This window comes from Somniosus microcephalus, chromosome 10 (genome assembly GCF_052327205.1).
Source record: "Somniosus microcephalus isolate GS21.2 chromosome 10, FLI_Smic_1.0, whole genome shotgun sequence".
NCBI lineage: Eukaryota > Metazoa > Chordata > Chondrichthyes > Squaliformes > Somniosidae > Somniosus > Somniosus microcephalus.
Genome location: NC_140996.1, coordinates 114,097,771 through 114,122,947, shown reverse-complemented (window position 1 = coordinate 114,122,947; position 25,177 = coordinate 114,097,771). Strand labels below are relative to the sequence as shown.

General features: G+C 46.5%; 1 protein-coding gene across 3 annotated transcripts in view; it reads right to left on the bottom strand.

The window, feature by feature from the left end:
• Positions 1 to 25,177, bottom strand: part of LOC147111637 (short transient receptor potential channel 6-like) — a 263,222-nt gene that overhangs the window by 172,038 nt on the left and 66,007 nt on the right. The window contains exon 2 of one of the 3 annotated variants that reach the window (XM_085998725.1): positions 10,823 to 11,588. In XM_085998725.1, coding sequence (XP_085854851.1) covers positions 10,823 to 11,588 — 766 coding nt within the window. The remainder of the gene's footprint in view (positions 1 to 10,822; positions 11,589 to 25,177) is intronic. The other 2 variants (XM_085998727.1, XM_085998726.1) reach the window with 2 other exon arrangements.

The window sequence follows — 25,177 nt, the reverse complement described above, 5'->3', positions numbered from 1 at the left end:
TCCCGGGGATGAGGGGATGGACATATGAGGAGAGGTTGAGTAGATTGGGACTCTACTCATTGGAGTTCAGAAGAATGAGAGGCGATCTTATTGAAACATAAAAGATTGTGAAGGGGTTGGATCGGGTGGATGCGGGGAGGATGTTCCCGATGATGGGTGAAACTAGAACTAGGGGGCATAGTCTTAGAATAAGGGGCTGCTCTTTCAAAACTGAGATGAGGAGGAACTACTTCACTCAGAGGGTGGTAGGTCCATGGAATATGCTGCCCCAAAAAGCTGTAGAAGCTACATCATTACATAAATTTAAAACAGAAATAGACAGTTTCCTAGAAGTAAAGGGAATTAAGGGTTACGGGGAGCGGGCAGGAATTTGGACATGAGACTAGGTTCGGATCGGTCATGGCCCTGTGGGTAGCGGAGCGGGCCCAGGGGCCGTGTAGCCTGATCCTGCTCCTATTTCATGTGTCTAATTCTGTTAGATTCAGGAGATGGTTCTGTGATAGTAGATTGGCGGTTAGGATCAGATCAGCCATGATCTTATTGAATGGCGGAGCAGGCTCGAGGGGCCGATTGGCCTACTCCTGCTCCTATTTCTTATGTTCTTATGTTCTTATGTCAATGATTTCTATTGGAGAACGCTGTTTTAAAGGCACCTCCGCCCCATTCCTACTGGATGGGCTGGACTACAATTATTAAGAGAAAGTATTTCATCCTGTAGCTGGAAACAAAGCAGAAGATAATTTATTTGAAAAGAGTCAGCCTTTTAATTTGCATGCAGTTATGGTGGCTTCAGACTGACAACTAAGAGATGCTCAATTTAAAGTGTATACAAAAGTATCAAATTAACTTTACAATTTGCAATGAAAAGGTTAAACATTTGAGAATCCAATGTTAAATATTGTTAACAATTCTATGCAGTTAGTTCAAACTGCCTGGCTGGGAAGTTTACTGTTTTCAATGAAGACCTTTCATTGTTTAAAAATGTTTTTAAATAACCTATAGGGCAGAACTTCCCAAACCAATGAGGAAGGAAAATTGGGCGAGGTGTAAAACAAGCAGCCGATCCACTAATCCCCATTTTACACCAAGCCATAGTTGAAAGTTCCACCTATAAAATATAACACATATACATGCAAAACATATAAATAAATCTATAAAATTAAAAGCATCGCATACATTGCATCAGACATTAAATCTATTAAGTATCACGGGCGTTCCACTGGGCTCCCACCATAATTCTAGAGGGAGACTGATGGAATCCACAAGCAATTTCAGCCACTACAAGCTCTGATTCATGCCTCTGCTTCATAGTCCGCTCCCTGTCTAGAATGGGATCACAACCAACATCACAACCATGATCTGAACCTCAGACTAAACATGAGCAATGGTACATGAATTCGGTTAATGTGTTTATGTAGAAATACAGAGTGAACTCAAAACTAATATGAGCCACAATGTCTAGATTAGAATAGGATGCATTTCATTTAATTTGACAGTGCAAAATAGGTAACAATGAATGATTCCCCATGTGCAGGTTTCCTGATATTACATGGGCCCAAGATTTTGCAGTTAGTGACGAATGAACAGCGCTCACCGTTCATTACACTTACAGCTGCCCACAGATTTTTCATATAGCCCGGCAATACAGGAAACTTTGGTTTATCCAGAGGTTGTATGTCCGGAATACTCGATCTAACGGCAAAAATCAGGAGCCGTTTTCTATAAGTTTTTTTTAGTTCACGTTCTTTTTTTTTCCCCCAGTCAGGCACTGCAAGGTCTGTAGCTATATCAACAGCTTCAGCTAGAGACGCTTGCAGCTGCAGCCGACTCTTTAGAAGCTGTTGCTAAGCAACCGTGTTTGTTGTCAGATACGGAGATGAAAACCTCCGTATGCTTCAACATTAACTTTGTATGTCCGGCAGTTTTGATAGATCGGCAACACGCCGGTCCCATCGGTGCCAGATATCACAAAGTTTCCTGTATATGGTAATTGGAGAGTCATTTCAGCACGGCACCCTCTACAGGGGACCTGAGCAGCATTTGGAATCGTGCAGGGAAAAGTTGTGATCACATGGGACAGGGAAGATAAGACACCTCCCCCCCATTTCAGCCAGGACTGTCAGAGGTGAATAGAGTCTTTACATGACCTCTTAAAGTTAGTTTAATTGCAAATAAACTTTTAAAAACTTTTTAGAAAACAGCAAAGTAAAAATGAACACTTTGTAAACACACCGGCTGTTGTAGGTTGCAGCCAATCCGTGTTGTCTGGGCCCTGCTGGTCACCCTGCCATTCGGAAACACTGCTTCATTGCCAGCTGCAAGGATGGCGGCATCGGGGCCAACGACAATCGCCTGGAAACCCCATTAGTCATGAGACAAAAACACAAACTATGGTGGGAGGGGGAGAGAAACACAAACTGAGGGAGGAAGGGAGAGAGAGAAGGAGTAGCACAAACTGAGGGAGAGAAGCACAAACTGAGGGAGGAAGGGAGAGAGAGAGAGAAACACAAACTGAGGGAGGAAGGGGGAGAAGCGCAAACCACAAACTGAGGGAGGAAGGGAGAGAAGCGCAAACTGAGGGAGAGAGAAGCACAAACTGAGGGAGGAAGGGAGAGAAGCGCAAACTGAGGGAGGAAGGGAGAGAAAAACAAACTGGGGGAAGGAGAAATACAAACTGGGGGGAGAGAGAGCTCGTGTCGGCCTGTGATGTGCGCTGTTGTATAATGGCCCGGAACTTGGTGTCGGGGGCTTGCCGCGCGTGCAAGCCCCCGATGTGCGCTCACCCTGCGTGCCGACATCTGAAACCTGGCCCGCAGTGGATTTCCTTTCAGTGGCCAGGTTCTGATGTCGGCGCGCTGTGCTAACCTGACCCAGCGGCGTAGTTAGGGGAGGGGAAACTTCATTCATGAGTTTGACAGTTCTTACTCTCAAACTTATGAGAAGTACTGCACCCCAAAACACTACTTAAACTTTAAATAAAATTTTAAAAAACATCCCAATCGTTAAATTAAGTATAAATAAGTTTTTAAAAATTTAAACAATAATTTTTTTTTTGAAAAAAATAAATTTTTAATAAAAAAGGGTCTAAAACTAAACTTACCTTATTGTAGATTCTTTAAAATAATAAACCTGTGGAAAAAAAAATTCTAAATTGCACTAAAACACCACTTACCTGTAAAAATAAATACTTACGTGTGCTTTTTACAAGCGTAAAGACCGGAGGCCTTTACATATGCGCAAATCCCCCAAAACAGAGGAAATCCAAGACGCACACGCTGCCCCCTACAGCGCACGCACTAGCCTCTTCAACTCTTGGGCGAGAGGAGAGGAAATGCCGGTTTTCAGCGCATGCGCTGTGCATGCTGAAAACCGGCATTTCCTCCGGCCAGACGCATGAGTACCCCTTCCGTACTCACGCGTTTGGGGAGGAATTTCTGCCCCAGTGTGTTGTTCCGAGAGTCGAGCAGCTTTGATGCTTCTCCTTGAGGGCGGAGCCTCACCTCCCTGAAGCAGGGATACAGTGGTGCAGTGTGGGAGTTAGTGAATTAAATCAGATTTGGTTTTGGTTTTATTTATTATTTTTATAACTTGCTGTGTATTGTAAAAGGTCATAAAATAGTACAAAAACTTTAGTTAGAGGTTACTTATATCGATGATGTTTTTGTTGAATCAGTGGTATTTACTTTGCGTTTCTCATTCCGGTTGATACTATTAGAAACCTCACAGAAGTAGGTATTATTTAAACAACACTTATCCTTAAATCTTTCTATTCTTTTGTGTTCTTTCTTTGATTTATAAATTATATTGGCCTGGAATTTGCTGTTCAAAGAATCACAGAATTTTACAGCACAGGAGGCGGCCATTCGGCCCATTGTGTCTGTGCCAGCCAAAATAGAGCTATCCAGCCTAATCTCACTTTCCAGCTCTTGGTCTGTAGCTTTGTAGGTTACGGCACTTCCAAGTGCATATCCAAGTACTTTTTAAATACGATGAGGGATTCTGACTACTACCCATTCAGGCAGGCAGCGAGTTCCAGACACCCACCACCATCTGGGTGAAAAAAGTTCGCCTCAGCTCCCCTGTAAACCTTATATCAATTACTTTAAATCTATGCCCTTTGGTTATTGACCCCTAGCTAGGGGAAATAGATCCTTCCTATCCACTCTATTTAGGCCCCTCATAATTTTATACACCTCAATTAGGTCTCCCCTCAGCATCCTCAAAGAAAACAACCCCAGCCTATCCAATCTTTCCCCATAGCTAAAATTCTCCAGTCCTGGCAACATCCTCGTAAATCTCCTCTGTACCCTCTCTAGTGCAATCACATCTTTCCTGTAATATGGTAACCAGAACTGTACACAGTATTCTAGCTGTGGCCTAACTAGTGTTTTATACAGCTCAAGCATAACCTCCCTGCTCTTATATTCTATACCTTGGTTACTAAAGGTAAGTATACCATATGCCTTTTTAACCACCTTATCTACCTGTCCTGCTACCTTCAGGGATCTGTGGATATGCACCCCAAGGTCCCTCTGTTCCTCTACACTTCAGTATCCTACCATTTATTGTCATAGTCAGAGTCATAACGGCACAGAAGGAGGCCATTCGGTCCATCGAGTCCGTGCCGGCTCTCTGCAGAGCAATCGAGTCAGTCCCATTCCCCTGCTCTATCCCCTTAGCCCTGCAAGTTTATTTCCCTCAAGTGCCTATCCAGTCTCCCCTTGAAAACATTGAGTGTCTCCACTTCCACCACTTCCGTCGGCAGAGAGTTCCAGGTCCTCACCACTCGCTGTGTAAAAAAGTTTTTCCTCACATCCCCCCTGCATCTCTTGCCCCAAAGCCTTAAATCTGTGTCCCCTAGTCAGTGTACCATCAGCTAGTGGGAACAGCCTTTCCCCATCTAGCCTATCCAAACCAGTCATAATTTTGTACACCTCTATCAAATCACCCCTTAACCTTCTTTGCTCTATGAAAACAAATCCGGCTTCTCCAATCTGTCCCACCACACCTGTAGCCAGAGAGGATTGAAAAATGATGGTCAGAGCCTCTGCTATTTCCTCCCTTGCTTCTCTTAACAACCTGGGATACATTTCATATGGGCCTGGTGATGCAATGATGGCAAAACTGTCAGCATTTGCCAACATTACTGTGTAAAACTGACAGCAACTTTTAGCGTTCGTGCATGCGTAGTTAAACACGGAAATCCAGAAGTTGCTGTCAGTGATACCCTGCTCCTTCACAGGGCACGCTGTTGCAGTCTTTGCAGATGCAATCAACACAGAATCAGTGAATTGTCCTGAATTTCAACTTTTTATGCACTATTCCTGCTGTAAAAACCATTGAAAATGTTAAGGCTTATTGAATGATGTTTAACTGAGTTTTTAATGGCATATTAAGTCATAATAACTGCTCTCCTGCCATCTGGGAGACGCTACAGATGCATTCGCACCCGTACGACCAGATTTAGGAACAGCTTCTTTCCCAGGGCTGTCATCCTACTGACCTCCACAAATAAACTCTAAAGCCTGCACATCTGCCAATGCACTTTATTATGGTTATGTTTATGTTAATGTATTACAAGCCAAATGTATGTTGAATGTTTAAATGTCTTAATCTAAATGTACACTCTCGGGAGCCGCAAGCCTACATTTCGTTGTACTGCACTTGTGCACTAACAATGACAATAAAGTTGATTATGATTATAAACAACCTCTCTGACCCAGAAAAACTAATTTTGCAAGTGTAAAGTCTCATTCCCTCAGAAAAACCTTAAAAATTCCATGATTTTTAAAATAATTTTTGTTTAAGTTTATTTATAATATTTCAGCTTCTACCTTAATCCCATGTGTATGTCCCACTCTTTATTTTGCTCTCTGTACAATATCCTAAAATGTGAATTATAATCCCTGCTTTTTACTTCCTACCTTGCTGTCTGTGAGGATTCTTCAATGTGATTGACTGATCAGCCTGCCTACTGCCTCCATTACTGCTAGATGCCATTGATGGCGCCAGATTCAAAGTCACATCAGAAGAGAAAATTGACACTCAAGAGCCCGCTAAATCTTTGTGGGCAGCTTTTTGAGGTCAGCGGCGAAACCATCCTTTCATCGCTGACCACAAAATCCGGGTCATTATTCATCTCACTCCAAAACAAAAAGTCAAATATTTTATTTGGGGCTTGGTGATACTTTGACATCCAACTAAGGGAGCTGCAATAACATTTGCCAACAGTGGGAAATGTCACGTGATCAAATATCGTGATTAAGCGAGTGGTATCACATGCTGAAAAGCCATGTGATCTAATGTCACATGTTCAAATCTCCAGATTACATCAAACCAGAGTTGGCAACCCAAACATTCACACCTTTGAGCATGCTGATTATGGTGTCTTTACTTTTCATTGGCTTGTTCATCATATGATCTATGATAATAGAGCAATTTACATAACAAGATATGCATAAAGCTATTCTGAAATTTTTGCTCTGATCTTCACATAAGTCTCTTCTCTCATATCTCTCTTTCAGCAGTTTAGTAACCCTAATGACAACTAAGGCACAAAAACAGAAAACACTGGAAACATTCAATAAGTCAGTCTGCATCTGAGGAGAGAACAGACAAGTTAACATTTCAGCTGTGGACACTTCATTGACACCAAACTAAGTTCTGGTAGCTAAAGGTCCACACTTACAACATTAACTTGTCTGTTCTCTCCACTGACCTACTGAGTGTTTCAAGCATTTTCTCTTTTTTTTTCCAGATTTCCAGCATCTGCACTTCTTTGCTTTTCGCCAACTATGGCACATCAGGGTGAGAAAAGTGCCAGCTGCCAGGACAGACTGCAGAGCAGGCCAGTTAATGACAGAAATGGAGAGAGAGCTGGTATTGCAGGAGGCAGAATGGAGCAGATGAAGAAAGGAAAACCCTTGGGCTTTGTGCAGAATGGCTGCTAATGTACTTAAAGGTCAGGGACAGGGCAGAGGGTGACAGGAGGTGATAAAAGAGCCTGCAGAATGAAGAAAGTATCTCAGGGTTTGCATTGGAGGCAAAAATAGTTTCATTACACAAGTGGGCCAGGGATAGTGATTGCTGGACTGCTGTTGGATGCAAAGCTGCCAAATGAAAAGACCAGCCTAGGTTTTGCAATTACCATTATTTCAACACCAGCGTCAATCTTATTATTTAAAAAGTTACTTCTAGTGTAAGATCTAGGCTGAAAATGCTTCTCATGGCTAATATCAAGGATTTCTGTTTGGAGAATCAGTAGCATGAAACCATATCCTAACATTCCACAGCAGAGTGCACTGCAGCACCAGTGTACTAGAATTCTGCGTCAAGTCCACATATTACAGATAGAAATATTTTACAATCTTTATCTTCAGTTCCATTAATGTCTATAACCCAAGGGCAAAATGAATATCGCTAACCCTAGTTTACATGAATAGCCCTTTTTCAGAATCTCCTTCACTACACTTTTCAAAGTTAGACATATTTACATATAATAATGGCATTTTATACTTCACTTCAGAAGTTTCTTTTAGTGGGGGGTAATTTGCAACGTCGCTGCTTAGGCAGTAATGTGGCAGAGCCGATCGCCCCGCTGCTCTACCAGATCGCCCAGCTGTTATAGAACTCACACGATTTTTGTTTCATTGATTACAAATGGGGTAGCTGTGCTTCCTTGCCTTGAAGTTAAAAATTAGTCCCACTGTCTCTTGTGAAATTATTTTTAATGTACCGATGCAGACTGGGCTCTTTTTTCCTTGACAATTTTCTCATTTTCTCTCCTCTCCTGAAGGCATTGTAGCACGTATGGCTTAGCTACTCACTGGATCATGGAAAAATCCCTCAGAAATAATGAAAGTTAATTAAAATTGATAGGACCAATTATTCAGTCCCATCAGAAAACTACATCACTGTGAAAACTTTGCAATGGCAACTAAACTCACATGGTTCTGCAAGCTCAGCTTATTAGAATAATTTGTTTGTACTCATTTCACATATTGAGGTCAATTTTCACTACCTTCACCTGGCAATAACAAAGGGGGTAATGGCCTCAAAATGGAGTCGGTAGCCTTACCGTCCCATTATCACCAGCAATGCGGCCAGCTCCATTTTGAAAGAGTGTCCAAAGCACCTGCCTGTTTCAGGCATAAGGCCCCCTTTAATATGGAAACCAGAGTCCTATGATGTAAATAGGACCCCAATTGCCATGTTTGGAAGGAACTGGTTGGAACCTGCACCATGCACACTCCATGGGAACCGAAGAGGCCTGCCAAAGGTAAGTGTTCAATTATTTTTATGGGCTCCAGAGGAGCAGTAGAGCTCATGAGGCCTAACAGGTGGTACCCAAGGGCGCTGCTAAAAAGGTACATTTGTAAAAAGTACTTACCTGAATGTAGAGCAGGAGTATTCCTCCCGGCACCAAATTCAAACCACACGAGCTGCTGCCAGCTCCTGCTCATACCCCACCCACGGCCTTGACCCCCCGATTGCACACTTTAACCTCCCGATCGCGACTTCGATCCCCCTTAATTGCCACCACTCCCTGCCATCGCCACCCTCTCCAATCCCAGCCACTGCTCCCTTTCTCCCAATTGTCCCCCTCTCCCAGTCAGCCCCCTCTTCTGGTTGGTCCCCTCTCCCAGTCTCCTATAAGGACTTACCTGAGGGCCACTATTGGGGCTGCATCGGCCCGATCTTTGAGGCTAGTCTCTGGCTAGCTGCCTGAGGCCATCCATTAGGTGTCTGCAGCTCGCTAGTTTGATAATTTTTGTCCCATCCAGTCAAGGCAGTGAACAGTCAGCTGAGTGAACTATGCTCAGTTCTTTAATTAGCTGATGCTCCTCCAGGCTGCTGCTCCAATCAGACAGAACTGGCTTTTTCAAGGCTGCACTCTAAATTCAATGCACTCCAGAACATTGCCTCCATTTGACACCGGTTTTATACCAATCACTACTCGAAAGGATATGCAAATGAACTGACCCAGGAAATTCTGATGTAAATGGCCCTCCAGACCGTAACTCATTTTTATTGGTATAAAGCTGTGCAACTCAGCACATGGAGTTTCTAGATCCAACTATCTTGCAGCTAAAAAAGTTATCAAATTTTATTTTATTGCATTCAGCAACATTAAGGGGTATATGTTCACAAATTGTTAAAGGTGGCAGGGCAGGTTGAGAAAGCGCTTAAAAAAGCGCTGGGCTTTATAAATAGAGGCATAGGAGTACAAAAGCAAGGAAGTTATGATGAACTTTTATAAAACACTGGTTCGGCCTCAACTGGAGTATTGTGTTCAATTCTGGGCACCGCACTTTAGAAAGGATGTGAATGCGTTCGAGAGGGTGCAGAAAATATTTACAAGAATGGTTCCAGGGATGAGGGACTTCAGTTACACGGATAGACTGGAGAAGCTGCAGTTGTTCTCCTTAGAGCAGAGACGGTTGAGAGGAGATTTGATAGAGGTGTTCAAAATCATGAGAGGTCTAGACAGTAGATAGAGAGAAACTGTTCCCATTGGCGGAAGGGTCGAGAACCAGAGGACACAGATTTAAGGCGATTGGCAGAAGATGCAAAGGCGACAGGAGGAAAAACTTTATTATGCAGCAAGTGGTTAGGATCTGGAATGCACTGCCTGAAAGGGTGGTGGATGCAGATTCAATTGTGGCTTTCAAAAGGGAGTTGGATAAAGTACCTGAAGGAAAAATTTTTGCAGGACTACAGGGAATGGGTGGGGGAGTGGGACTAGCTGAAGTGCTCTTGCAGAGAACTGGCACAGGCTTGACGGGCTTCTGTGCTGTAACCATTCTATGATTCTATTTGTATACTTGTTTCTGTCATGGTACATTATAGTTTAGATCACCTGATACTTGCAAGTATATTCATCAAGCAACTTGCCCAGTTCTGTAAATTTTGGTAGCACTACAAATTAAGAACTGACAGGACCATACCTTTATTGTGGAGTTTAAGTGGAGGAGAGAGATGGATTGGGACTGTCTTGGTTACTCACTGTGGGTGAAGTTTTGGCAATTTGTCATCTCTGGGATATTTATAGAGGCAGTGGTGAGCCGAGACCTCCCTGGCCAACCAGGTTCACTTTGGCTGTGAGATTCTGAGGGCTAGAGTGGAACAAGTTCATAGAAGGGAGTCCATACCTCCTGCTGCTTCACCAGCTGTAAGCCCAGCCTGTCTATCACAGACTCAACAATGCCGACTTGGCCTGCTTCCAGCAGAGCATGGGCCCTTGCTTTTCAAAGACTTGCTTGGTTCTAGCAGTCAGAAGGTGCACCTGCAGATGTGGTGGAGCCTTGGACAACTCACAAAAAACAAAGCACCTATGGACAAAGTGTCTATGGGCAAATTGCAGTTCACAGTCTATTTGAATATGAAGCTATAGAACATATAAATGGGAAGTTACTAGAACAACAACTTGGTGTGCATTAGGATTCAAGGCTATGATCTAGTCATATATGATTTGCACCTAGAAACAATGGTTTCTACATTGTATTGGAAATACAGTAAGTATACTGACTGCCCAAAGATAATAAGACTCACTCAGTAATATTGCAATTTGTAACCTCACTTTTTGAATATTTACTTTAAAAAAAGTCTGTAGTACTGAGGTATATGCAACTCAAGTAATGGCAGTAATTATATAAGCAGCTGTTATCATTGAAGTATAGAATGGGTTCTTTTGACATGCACACAATAAGGTTCTATACTGCAGAATTATTGGTTAAATCTGATTACTATAACTTTAGGGTTTCCACCCAATATACATTCAGCACAAATAGTAGGAGGTTACCTTTTTTAAGCTTTAACTCACCTTAAATTCCTTCTCAATATTGGCCAGCATACTGAGTTCATTACTGAGCTCCAGAGCCGTAAGTACTGGGTCCTCACTAGAGAGTGACAAGTAGGCAGGGCTTGCTAAGCCTCTGTAGGCATTTATTCGCGATCTAGAGTGGCTGAAGGAGTCATTCAGCTGATTCTGAGTACACACCTTGCATTTGCAAAAATAGTTGTGGGGCCGGTCAATACGGGCCCCCCTTCTCAATAAGATGTGAACTATTTCATATTCTTGACAATGAGCTGCCAGGATGATCGGAGTGACATCGTGGGAAAACCTGGTACCATCTTCATCATAGGCATAAAAATCATTGTACTCTGGTTGATATTGCTCTGGACTCACAGCCAGTGTATGTTTTGTAGCAAACAAATGATGATTCAAGATGGCCTCCACTATTCGGACATATCCCTTACTGATGGCCAATAATAATCCATCCCCAACACGTGATAGGTTATCAATCTTCAACAGAAGCTCTATGACCTCCAAATGCTCATTTGCTACAGACAATTGCAATGCATTCTGACCCATGTAATCAACACAATTCACATTGAGTGATTCTGATTCTTCTAGCATCTTTCTGACCACAGGAACGTTGCCATATTCCGCTGCATCTAGAAATCTTTCTTCTTCAGGAGTTAGGTTCGTGGATCTATCATTAAACATGTAGGCCGGTCCTCGGAATGCCTGTCTTCTTCCTTTTTGCACCGTCTGCCGTCGCGGCCTATCCCCATTGAAACGGCTGCTAAACAGGAGGGGAAAACATTAGTTAGAGCAGAAAGACATTTCGCATCATATTCACTTAACATTCCTACTTCATGAAAAATTTCAAACTCCATAATTAACTGAAATTTCTGTGGCGAGATAGAGATTGGCAGTTCATTAACAGAGAATGCCCAGATTACTAATGATGAAAGTTTTGAATTATTTTTTATTTAACTCTTACAATCTTAGTTACTTGTACATAAAAAATGCCAACAATTTAGTGAGACTTAAAAAACTAGGAAGACCAATTGATCAAATTTCTGGCCAAGTTCTAAATTATGTAATGTAACTCTTCCATCAATTTACACAAAAGAAAGAATCATGAGCCTGCATAATTTTCACCAACTCATTTACTAAGCCATGCATGAATTAAACTATGTCAATCCTTTCTATTCCATGGACTGTAATGTATATACCTTTAAGGGGGGAACTATCTTTTACAGCTCATGTATACTGCAGTACCGGCAGTGACCACACCTGTATATAGCACTGATCCGTAATCTGTACAGGTCAGTTCCAGTGTGAGCCACGTTGAGTAAATACCTGTTGTACCGTTCTCCTGCAGTCTGTGTCTTATTATACACAGACACAACATTGGCGACAAGGCAAGTTCAAACCTACCTGCAACTCTGCATCACCTCCCGGGGATTCGTTCCTGGAGATCAGTGGATTGGAGGTCAAGGCCAGAGACTCGGGCGTCGACCACAGGCAACCGCCCAGTCATGCAGCAGAGACTCGAGAATTGCAGGGGAGGCTGTCGAGAGCCAGGCTTGGCTTTCCAGTCGAGGTGGTCCAGCGAAACGAGCTGGCAACAGGTAGTGTGCAGACCCTTCCTGGACAGCGGCGGGCTAGAGCCCGACCGAGCGGCACAGCAAAGGGCCGAGCAGCGTCGACGGGAGAGAGAGAGAGAGAGAGAGAGAGAGGGCAGAGCGCACAGGGCACAGCCGGTGTTCAGGGGCCGAGCAGCATCGAAGAGAGGGAGAGAGAGGCGCGCAGAAACCCGCGAGGCGCCGCCATTGCCACGAGGACCGCCGAGAGCGGCGTTGGCAGCAGCGCAGGAGAAGCACGTGAAACCTACAGGGCGCCGCCATTGCCACGAGAACCGCCGGGAGTGGCGTTGGCAGCAGCGGGGGAGGAAGGAAAGCATGGGAGACGCCATTTTAAGCTATTGGGAGACGCCATTTTAAACCACACCCAAAATGCCGAAGAGTGGCAGTATCACCGCATTTGGCAATGAAGTCGAAGATTGGACTACATATGTTGAACGAATAGAGGTATACTGCAAGGCAAATGAGGTGTCAGATGACAAGAAAGCATCGGTATTATTAAATTTAATGGGTGCAAAGATGTATGGTTTATTACGAAATCTAGTAACCCCAACGAAGCCAATGGAAAAGAGTTTTGAATACATAGTAACTGATGCGCTATCAATTACTCAAAAGACTGAGTTTAAGCGAGTAACTAACAGGCTTTTATTAACAAGAGAATGAAGGTGTGCCTCGAGTGGTCAACCAGTCCAGAATACAGAGGGACTGTGGAGCAGTCACCTTTATACCTGGACTCGTGGGAGGAGTCAGCCGAGGCATGTACAGACATGTACACAGTGGAATACAAACAGTGGTTTACCACATTCACCCCTTGTTTAAAAATGAGTCCGGCGGGGTGAAGTGTATTAAAAGTTTGTGTATTGGAGTCTCTCCGGAGGTCTTGTCTGCCGCTGTGATCGACGTGGCGATGGCAGGGGTAGTGAAGCTTCCGGCGTCGAGTCCCGCGTAGGCTGGGGCACTGGTGTGTAGTCCTTGTGGGTGTCGAGCAGGTCGCGGGGCCCAGGCGTGCCATCTGCTGGGGTTGGATATTGGATCGTGGGGGGGGGGGGTGGTAGTGGGTAGTGGGTTACTGGGGCCCCCGAGGGTGCGAGGTCTCGTATGGAGACTGTGTCCTCCCGCCCGTCCGGGTACGCAATGTAAGTGTACTGGGGGTTGGCGTGGAGGAGGTCGACCCTCTCGACCAGGGGGTCCGTTTTATGGGTCCTCACGTGTCTTCTCAGTAGGACCGGCCCTGGGGACGTCAGCCATGGTGGTAGCGATGTCCCCGATGTGGACTTCCTTGGGAAGACAAACATTTTCTCATGAGGGGTGGCGTTAGTGGCAGTGCAGAGCAGTGACTGAATAGAGTGGAGCGCATCGGGGAGCACATCCTGCCAGCGGGAGGTTGGAAGGCTCCTAGACTTTAAGGCTAGCAGGGCGGCCTTCCAAACTGTCGCATTCTCTCTTTCCACCTGTCCGTTCCCCCGGGGGTTGTAACTGGTGGTCCTGCTTGTGGCAATACCCCTAGCGAGCAGGTACTGGCGGAGTTCGTCGCTCATAAACGATGAGCCCCGGTCGCTATGGATATAGCTGGGGAAACCGAACAGGGTAAAGAGGTTGTTCAGACATTTAATGACCGTGGCACTGGTCATGTCCGGGCAGGGGATGGCGAACGGGAAACGGGAGTACTCATCAATAATGTTGAGGAAGTACACATTACGGTCGGAGGAGGGGAGAGGCCCTTTAAAATCAACGCTCAGGCGTTCGAAGGGGCGAGTGGCTTTTATCAGGTGAGCCCTGTCTGGTCTATAAAAGTGCGGTTTGCACTCAGCACAGACTTGGCAGTTCCTGGTCATGGTCCTGACCTCCTCAATGGAGTAAGGCAGGTTGCGGGCCTTGATGAAGTGGAAGAACCTGGTGACCCCCGGGTGGCAGAGGTCATTGTGGAGGGCCCGCAGTCTATCGATCTGCGAGCTGGCGCAGGTGCCACGCGATAGAGCATCCGGGGGTTCATTGAGCTTCCCGGGCCGGTACAAGATCTCGTAATGGTAGGTGGAAAGTTCGATTCTCCACCTCAAGATCTTGTCGTTTTTGATTTTGCCCTTCTGCTTGTTGTTAAACATAAAAGCAACTGAACGCTGGTCAGTGAGCAGGGTAAATCGTTTTCCGGCCAGGTAGTGCCTCCAATGACGCACAGCCTCCACAATAGCCTGGGCCTCCTTCTCAACAGCGGAGTGTCTGGTCTCCGGGCCCTGGAGGGTTCGTGAAAAGAAGGCCACGGGTCTCCCCGCCTGATTAAGGGTAGCGGCCAGGGCAAAGTCGGACACGTCGCTTTCCACCTGGAAGGGGATGGATTCGTCCACTGCGTGCATGGTGGCTTTGGCAATGTCTTCCTTGATACGGTGAAAGGCTAAGCGGGCCTCTGCCGTCAAGGGAAAAGAGGTGGACTTGATCAGTGGACGGGCCTTGTCCGCATAGTAGGGGACCCACTGGGCGTAATAGGAGAAAAACCCTAGGCACCTCTTCAGGGCCTTGAGGCAGTGGGGCAGTGGGAGTTCCATAAGGGGACGCATCCGGTCGGGGTCGGGACCGATGACTCCGTGTTCCACAACACAGCCAAGGATGGCGAGGCGGGTTGTGCGGAATATGCACTTCTCCTTGATATACGTCAGGTTCAGGAGTTGGGCGGTGCAGAGGAATTTTGAGAGGTTTGCGTCATGGTCCTGCAAGTCATGGCCGCAGATGGTCACATTGTCCAGATATGGGAAAGTGGCCTGCAACGCATTTTGATCGACCATCCGGTCCATCTCCCTTTGGAAGACGGAGACCCCGTTGGTGACGCCAAAGGGAACCCTAAGGAAGTGATAGAGGCGGCCGTTTGCCTCAAAGGCAGTATACTGGCGGTCCTCAGGGCGGATAGGGAGCTGGTGGTATGCTGATTTCAGGTCAATGGTCGAGAAGACGCGGTACTGCGCGATCTGGTTGACCATATCAGCTATGCGGGGGAGTGGGTAAGCGTCCAGCAGGGTGTAGCGATTTATTGTCTGGCTGTAGTCGATGACCAGGCGTTGCTTCTCACCGGTCTTAACGACCACAACCTGCGCTCGCCAGGGGCTGGTGCTGCCCTCAATAATCCCCTCCTTCAGGAGCCGCTCCACTTCGGTTTTAATGAAAACCCTGTCCCCGGCACTGTATCGCCTGCTCTTTGTGGCGATGGGCTTACAGTCGGGGGTGAGGTTAGCAAACAGTGGGGGGGAGGGTGGTGACTCTGAGTGTGGAGAAGTTGCACCTGGTGCGCGGCGGGATACTGCAGGAACATTTAAACCCCACACTGCTGCTGATAGCAGAAAGATTCAAGTTTCACAAACGGAACCAGCATCAGGATGAAAGCAATGCTGATTATTTAACAGAACTGCGCAAACTATCGAAACACTGCCAGTTTGGAGGGGGACTGGCAGATACCTTAAGGGACAAGTTTGTGTGTGGGCTTCAAAGTGAAGGAACCCAGAAACGGCTTTTATCTGAAAAGGACCTTAAGCTGGAAAAGGCTTTCAGCATTGCGGTATCATATGAAGCAGCAGCACGGGGCGCTGCAGAGATACAACAGAGACCGCAAGAATATGGCACAAACAAAATGTCATATAGAACAGAGAAGTGCTATCGCTGCGGCACAACAACACACGACCAGAATGATTGCTGGTTCAAAGACAAAGTGTGCAGACAGTGTGGAAAAGTAGGACACATAGCACGAGTCTGCAGGACAGGAAAGAAAACCAGCAATAAGAAACCTACCAAAGAAAAGTACAAGAAGGTACATAAGATGACGGAGAATAGTTCAGATGAACAAAAAAAGAGTGATAACGACTCCAAAAGCAGGGAACTGAGTTGTCTGAAACTACATAATGTGATCACAACGGAGGATCACCGAACCATTTGGGTCACTCTCGGAGTCCAGGTAAAGATGGAATTGGACACAGGATCAGCCCTAACAGTCATAAACCGACAGGAATATGAGCGGCTATTCTCACACATACCCTTGAGAGACACAAAAAATATTTTGAAGACGTACACGGGGCAAAAAGTCTACCCCAAAGGAAAAATAAGGGTGACCGTTAAATATAACGGTAAGGAAGCACCAAAACTAGACCTGTATGTATTCAAAGGTGGAGGACCACCATTACTGGGACGTAAATGGATCCGGAAAATACAACTGGATTGGCATTCCATACAGGCACTGACTGTGGCTGACAAAAAGGATGACGACGTCACACCTGGGCGACTGTCAAAGATCCTAACTGACACGAAAGAAGTGTTCCAGCAAGGACTCGGAACACTAAAAGGCATGACAGCGACGATTAAAATTGAAGAAAACGCAAGCACAAAATTTTTTAAGGCCAGACTGGTACCTTATGCGATCCGCCCAGCCGTCGAAGCAGAGCTGGAGAGTCTGGAACGTTCAGGTGTACTGTCCAAGGTAGATTGGAGCGAGTGGGCTACACCCATCGTCCCTGTGATGAAAAAGTCATTGAGCAGCACGCCTGGGGAACCAAGGAAGGTTCGCATCCGTGGGAACTTTAAGGTAACAGTGAACCTGGTCCTTCGCACCGTACAATATCCACTTCCACGGATTGAAGATATTTTCGCCTCACTATCTGGAGGGAAACGCTTCACTAAGATTGATCTGGCCCAGGCGTATCTGCAAATGGAGGTAGAAGAAGCATCAAAAAAATACCTCACAATCAACACCCATAAAGGTCTCTACCAATACAACCGGCTGGTATTCGGGGTAGCATCAGCTCCGGCTATTTGGCAGAGGGCAATGGAACAAGTCCTGCAAGGGATCCCAGGGACCCAGTGTTATTTGCACGACATCCTGGTCACAGGCGAAAATGACAGTGATCACCTTGCCAACCTGGAGCAGGTGCTCACTAGATTGCAGGAATATGGGCTCCGAGCTAACCGCCCCAAATGCGAGTTTTTTAGAAAACAGATCTCGTATTGTGGCCACGTTATCGATAAAGAGGGGTTACATAAGTCCCCAGAGAAGATTGAGGCAGTAGTCAAGGCTCCAGCACCGGAAAGTGTGTAACAACTGAGGTCGTTCCTCGGGCTGGTAAACTACTACCATAAGTTCTTGCCAAATTTGTTTACAATACTACACCCACTGAACACCCTACTGCAAACTGGGGTGCCATGGAAGTGGAGTGACGAATGTAGATGAGCTTTCCAGAAGAGCAAAACACTAATCACATCGAAAGAGGTATTGGCCCGTTACAACCCGGCATTACCAATTCGGTTGGCAAATGATGCATCACCCTACGGCATTGGAATGGTGCTGTCGCACAAATTCTCGGACGGCTCAGAGGCCAATAACCTTTGCGTCACGATCACTAACCTCAGCCGAGCGTAACTACGCCCAGATTGACAGGGAGGCCCTCAGCCTAGTGTGGGGAGTGAAAAAGTGCAATCACTATCTGCACGGGCAGAAATTCACCTTGCTGACTGATCACCAGCCTCTTGTCTCCATTTTTAATCTGAAGTAGGGCGTTCCAGTGATGACTGCGCAGCGACTACAAAGATGGTCACTTTTTCTAGGGGCGCACCACTATGAGATTGAATATAAGGGCACGAAACAGCATGGAAATGCTGATGGGCTATCACGCCTGCCACTGCCTACTGCGGAGGAAGCACCAGCAGTGGATCCTGTCGAAATATTCCATTCGACTATAGTTGAATACCTACCGGTAACTAACGCTTGTATCGAAAAGGAAACCCGAAATGACCCGACACTGTCTCGGGTATATGATTTGACGGTGAAGGGATGGCCAGCACATGGCGACTCACTGTTGCCAGCATTCTCGACAAGGAGAGAACAGCTGTCAGTGTGCCGGGGGACCTTGATGTGTGGATCCCGAGTGGTAATTCCACCCAAGTTAAGGGATAGAGTGCTCAATGAGCTTCATGAGGGTCATCTGGGAGGGGTAAAAATGAAAAGCCTAGCTAGGGCTTGTGTGTGGTGGCCGGGAATCGATAAACAAATCGAGGACCTGACCAAGAGCTGCTCAGGATGCCAGAAAGTCCAAAATGCACCACCACAGGCCCCTCTACACCCATGGGAGTGGCCCTCATCTCCATGGCAACAGGTGCATATTGATTTTGCTGGTCCATTCATGGACTCAATGTTTTTAATCGCCGTGGATGCGCACTCAAAATGGCCTGAGGTCATCAAAATGTCCTCCACCACCACGGAGAAAACTATTGCAGTCCTACGGACCATTTTTGCCAGGAATGGCTTGCCAGAACAGATTTGCTCCGACAATGGACCACAGTTTGTGTCCGAAGAGTTCCGGAGGTTCTTGAAAAAGAATGGGGTAAGGCATTACACATCCGCCCCGTATCATCCAGCCACAAATGGATTGGCTGAGAGGTTCGTACAAACCTTTAAGAAGGCAATAAAGGCTATGTACAATGACAACATTCCACTGCAGCACAAGGTGGACAATTTCCTGTTCGCCTACCAGAATGCGACACATGCAGTCACCAACCAGGCCCCAGCCATGATGTTCTTTAGCCGAAGGTTAAGATCTCGCCTGGATTTGCTCAGACCAAACGTACGAAGAGATGTTGAGAGTAAGCAATTCCAGCACAGCCATAAGAAGCCAACAAGGAGCTTCAATATAGGGCAACCAGTCTTGGCCCACGACTACCGAACAGAAAAATGGCAGCCAGGAACGATATGCACACGGCAGGGCCCACTAATGTACACAGTGGACGTTGGGGAGAGCATCGTGAGACGCCATGCTGACCAGATCCTAGAGTCACAGGAACAAGTCAACCCCATGCCTCGCCCATACGTACCTGGTGATGAACCCGACGTACAGGTCGCATCTACCCCAGAAACAGTAGCATCGGAAGCTGATGAACCAACCGACGACTGGGGGCCAGAATCGCCTCCGCACCAAGAGCAAGACACTCGGGAAAGGCGCTATCCAGAAAGGATCAGGAAGCCTCCCCAAAGACTGAATATATAAATAGACTATTTTCAGCTAATGTTGCATGTTAAAAGTGTTAATTGTAATTAGTTTGTTATTTAATTGTTAAATGAGTGTTATGGTACTGTTAATCTAAAAAGGGGAGGAATTGTAATGTATATACCTTTAAGGGGGGAACTATCTTTTACAGCTCATGTATACTGCAGTACCAGCAGTGATCACACCTGTATATAGCACTGAGTAGTAATCTGTACAGATCAGTTCCAGTGTGAGCCACGTTGAGTAAACACCTGTTGTACCGTTCTCCTGCAGTCTGTGTCTTATTATACACAGACACAACATGGACCATGTACTTTTTCCACAAAACCACATTTTTAACCCTAATATGACTTTCCTGAAAATGGCATGGAAGAACTTACCACCTTGTTCCCGCCATTTCTGTGGGAATCTCCATTTTGTCAGGGTCCTTCGAATAGGTAGTCCGGGCAGATGCCAGGCAGATGCCTGGAGAGGGCACACAGTTTATTTTGATATTTAAATCATGGTCTTATGGCATCAGTAGGACCCCAATGATATTTCAGGACCAAGCTGGGCAGACCATGTGCCGTGCCAGTATCAGCTGGCAGCTAGGCTGAAGAGAAACTAAGTTTATTTTTGTAGGGCTGGGAGGAGGAGTGCTCCCGCAAGCTCCACAAAACCAGCTTCCCGCTCCAGTGACCAGGGCCCACTCTACAGACCTATCTTCTTCCACCCTGGAGGCCAGCAAAGCATCCCAATATTACATGGGCCTAGAGCCTGTGCGCTTCCCTGGGGCACTCGATTTCCACCTGCAGCCCACTGGTTCGATACTAATAAGGCCCTGCCCTCAAAATGCACTGGGCCTCCCGCTGGGAGTACCGATTGGCCAGCCATCACATTCCTCCGACCAGCCACCCAAAGTCTGCTCAAGGGAAAGATCTAAACTGGAAACATTTCCCATAGAAAGGTGCAAGACATTTCCTGAAAAAAGTGCCTTTCTATACACAAAAAGATGGGAAAATGTCCTGTAAACCTCTCCATGTGCTGCTAAAAGGCATTCTGAAACCACCTTGGTTCATTGCAGAAACCTGACCTGAAAAAACATTTATCATCTTGCAAGAACTCTGACTTAGTCACTAGAGACTAGCACCAGCAATTAATTCATAATTTAGTGAACTGAATGAATTGAATTAAAATTCTGGCAATTTTCATTTCAGATTCTGGTTGCCCCAGTGTGTGTAAGTATCTCACTATTACATAGGATATACAGCAGAGAAACTGGCCATTCGGCCCAACGAGTCCATGCCAGCGGTTATGCTCCACTCGAGCCTCCTGCCATCTTTCCTCATCCATCGCTATCAGCATAACCCTCTATTCCTTTCTCCTTCATTTGCTTATCTAGCCTCCCCTTATGTGCATCTATACTATTCACTTCAACCATTCCCTGTAGTAGCAGGTTCCACATTCTTGCCACTCTCAGGGAATTCAGAAGAAGCTTCCTTACCCAATTTGATTTCTTGGTGACTCTCTTATATTGATGGCCTCTAGTTTTGCTCTTCACCACAAGAGCAACTGGGCCAGAAATCTGGTTCCTTTGTGCCTGCTGCTAGCACCTCCAGGGGGCGCTAACAGGGTGCAAAGGGCTTATTGTACAGAGAAATTTGGCAGGGAATTGCTGAAGTACTACCTGATAGTGCCATGCCCCTGCTGGTAGCACCCCGGGCCGCCGGCAATTATGTCATAACCGTGCGCCGTGACCCCTTCGTGCCCTGCTGCGTCCCCTTACCACCCCACTGCAGAAATTCAGCTGCGCCCCGTGAGGCTGTTGTGGACAATGTCAGCGCCAGCCTCGCTGATAGCTAACCGGGTCGACCTCCGCTCGCAGGGCAGTATTTAAAGGGGAGGTGCAGCCACGACCCGCGCTGCCATTTTCCTTTTTTGGGCCGACCTCCAAGTCGGTCCTCCATGGTGGGCCGTGGCGTGGTCCTGGCTGCCATCGCGCAGCCCGGCACTGCAGCGCGGCGCCCCGCCATCGCCCGAGATTGCACTCCACTTCCTGTGCTGGGCGGTAAGCCAAATTTAGCGGCCGGGGCGGTACTTCCTTAACCCGGTTACTGACCCAAATGGGCGTAACCAAATTTCGTGCCCACTCTCTCTGTCTCCACTCTATCAAAACCTTTCATGATTTTAAAGACTTCTATTAGGTCACCCCTCAGCCTTTTCTTTTCAAGGGAAAAGAGATCCAACCTGTTTATCCTTGCCTGATAGGTATAACCTCACATTTCTGGTATCATCCTTGTAAATCTTCTTTGCACCCTTTCCAGTACAAAAAAGGTTCGATACAAGTTTAGCATAACTTCTCTACTTTTTAATTCTATCTCTCTAGAAATATACCCGAGTACTTGGGTTGCTTTTTTTTATGGTCTTATTAAATTGCGTCACTACATTTAGTGATATATTACTTGGAAAATATTAATCTGTGACTTCCTTATTTTTATCAAAATGTAATACCTCACATTTATCTGTGTTGAAATTCATTTGCCAATTATATGCCCATTCTGCAAGTTTATTAATGTCTGCTTGTAATTTGTTTCAGTCCTCCTCAGTATTGATTATCGCAATTTGGAGTCACAGTACACAATACAAGTTGAGAGATGGAATCAAGGAGAGTAAAAGCTGATTCATTGACACTTCCCTGGGTGCAGCAAGGGTGATGAAGGAGATCATCTATCCTAGTAATGGGAGAAAAAACCTGCTGTCACAGCAAAGGAGGTGTGGTTGGAGGTAGCTCAAGAGGTGAACAGCAAGAGTGTGATCATGACTGTAGTGTATGTAACCGTTCTACCTTTAAGAGAACTATTGTATGTAACCGTCCACCTTTAAGAGAACTATTTTAGGTGTTGCACTACTTTATCATGGCTGCTGTATACTGTAATACCGGGAGTGACCACACCGGTATATAAGTGCTGTGTAAGGATTTATTGGGCAGATTCGCCCTGACCTTCGAATAGTAAAGTCCTGTTAAAGTTACTCTTGTAGTCTGTGTATTAATTCACCATATAACCCACAGACTTTACAGTGGCGACGGGTTCGATCTTACCCTGCGGCAGCGACACACCCGAAGCAGTTAACGAGCGTCAAGAAGAGGCACCCGCCCTCGTCGTTCTGCTGAGAGAAGACTCGAGTCTGCAGAGCAAGGAAGGAGGAAGGATTCAGACACGAAGCCTTCCATCAGCAACAGGCTGTTATTGTCCCTTCCGCCACGGCGGTGAGTGAGCCGATCAGCCAAGAGAAGCAAGTCGGCCACGTTGACTGTGAGTAGGGGGAAAATAAAAAGAAACGGAGGATAAGGGCGGTGAACTCGACCACGGTCGGGGGGAAGGAGCCGGACAGAAGTCGGGCCCAGAGGCGCTGAGACTGGGGCAGCGTAGGGCACGGAAGCTGCGGTACAAGCGGGAACGCAGCCGGTGTGAGAGACCGGGCTACAAGCGGGAACGCAGCCGGCGTGAGAGACCGGGCTACAAGCGGGCTGGGAGACGCAACAGCGTCGTGAGACAGCTAGACCGCGACCGGCGAAAAAGGCCGGGCAGCTACCGAGGCCACGAGGCGCTGCGACCGGGATCGTAAAGCGCGGGAAGATATAAAAATAAGTAAAACCGCGGAGAACTCAGCCGCAGCCGGGGGAGGAAAGGACCGGACTGCGAGAAGGCTGGGAGGCGCGATTGGAAGCCGCTGAGGGAGAGACAGAGCCCGAGTGAAGGGGGAACGGGACCGAGTGAGGGAACAAGGAACGCACTGAAGCCGGCGCGCAGGCTGCGAACTCCGAAAGCCAGCGGTCGTCGCCCGAAGGAAAGCTTACCCCTCCCGCCAGGGGAAGAAACGCGGGAAGCCGCCAGTAGGCGGGGAAGAAGACAGAAGCGGGAAACCGCCATTTTTGGAAAAAAAAAAGTAACGAACAAATTCGTTGTGGTTTCTCAAAAAGATAGTGAAGATGCCTAAGCATGGTAACATCAACAACTTCGATTCCGAGGTGGAAGATTGGGCCACGTACGTAGAACGCATCGAGATATATTGTGAGGCCAATAAAATAGCAGATGATGATAAAGCTCTCACCTTATTAAACGCAATGGGGGCGAAGACATACGGGCTATTGAAGCATCTTCTATCACCAGCTAAACCGGCGGATCAGACTTTCGCTGATATTGTTGCTGTCCTGAAGGATCATTTGAACCCCACACCGCTGATGTTGGCAGAACGATTCAAATTTTATGCGAGAACGCAACGGAAAGAGGAAAGCAACGCGGAATACTTGGTCGAACTGCGTAGACTAGCGAAATACTGCCAGTTTGGGGAAAATCTGACAGAGGCATTGAGAGGCAAGTTCATGTGCGGGTTGTTGAAGGAAGGAACACAAAAGCGACTGCTCGAAGAGAACGATCTTACACTTGACAAGGCTGTCCTTATTGCAGCATCACACGAAGCAGCCATGAGAGGCACTGCGGAAATGCAGCTGAAGGCAGCGGTACTCAGCGTGGATCAAATGACTTCGGGTACAACAAAATGTTATCGTTGTGGGAAGACAACACACGACCAGAACTAATGCTGGTTTAAAAACCAGGAATGTAGGAAATGTGGCAAGCTTGGTCACATAGCTAAAGTATGCCGGTCAGGAAAGAAGACCAATAACAGGAAAAAGTCACCGCAGGAAAAGTACAGCAAGGTACACAAGGTGGCTGAGAAGAGTTCAGATGAACAGAATTCGGATTCAGACCCGAACGGCCAGGAACTGGGTAGTCTGAGAATTCACAATGTGAGTAAGGAAGCTGACCTACAAACTATCTGGGTCACACTAAAAGTAGCCGGAGTCCAAGTGAAAATGGAATTGGACACAGGATCAGCCCTATCAGTCATAAATCGAAGGGATTACAACCGGCTATTCTCACATATACCCTTGAGAGATACCAAGATCGTATTGCAGACATACACGGGGCATAAAGTATACCCCATGGGAAAGATACAAGTCAAGGTGAGAGACAGGGGCAAAGAACACCAAGGAATGGACTTATATGTACTACCTGAGGGAGGTCCACCACTTCTGGGACGGGAGTGGATCAGGGAAATAAACATGGAATGGCACTACCTAAAAGCAATAACGAGTGAGAACTCAGTGAAGACAATCAGCTCAGACTCTGAAACGGATGACGACAAGACCAGCCCAGGTGCGAAAGACAAGTCTAAAATGGACTTGCTGACTAAGGTTGGAAAAACGAAGGAGTGCATAAATACTGATGCTTCAAAGGAGAACAAAGTTTCAGAACAGAATTCCACTGAACAACAACAACATAGTTTGGCAGAGAATTCTGAGTCTGTCCAGTTTACAGACATGCACAAGTCTGAGGAACACCGGGCTCGAACTCAACTCCATTTCAAATTACAACAGCAATTAGAACAATTGAGTTGCCGTCTCGAGCAAGAGATAAAAGCAATGAAAACATTCTTTGACACAGAGTGGGAGAATCTGGAAAGACAACAGAAACAGCTGAGGGAGAAAAGGGAGCAGGAGCACACAAACCGTCTGCGCAAGGAGGCCAAACGAATCAAAGCTGATTCGGTTTCTGAAGGTGCGTGCTCTAATCTGGTGGAGCAAGATGTTCAGCAACTGAAGGCGCTTGTTAGCAGATTGCAGGCAGAAAAGGCGGAGTTGGTCGCCATGAATTCCGAGCTCCTACTGAAGTTGGGTGCAGCATCACCGG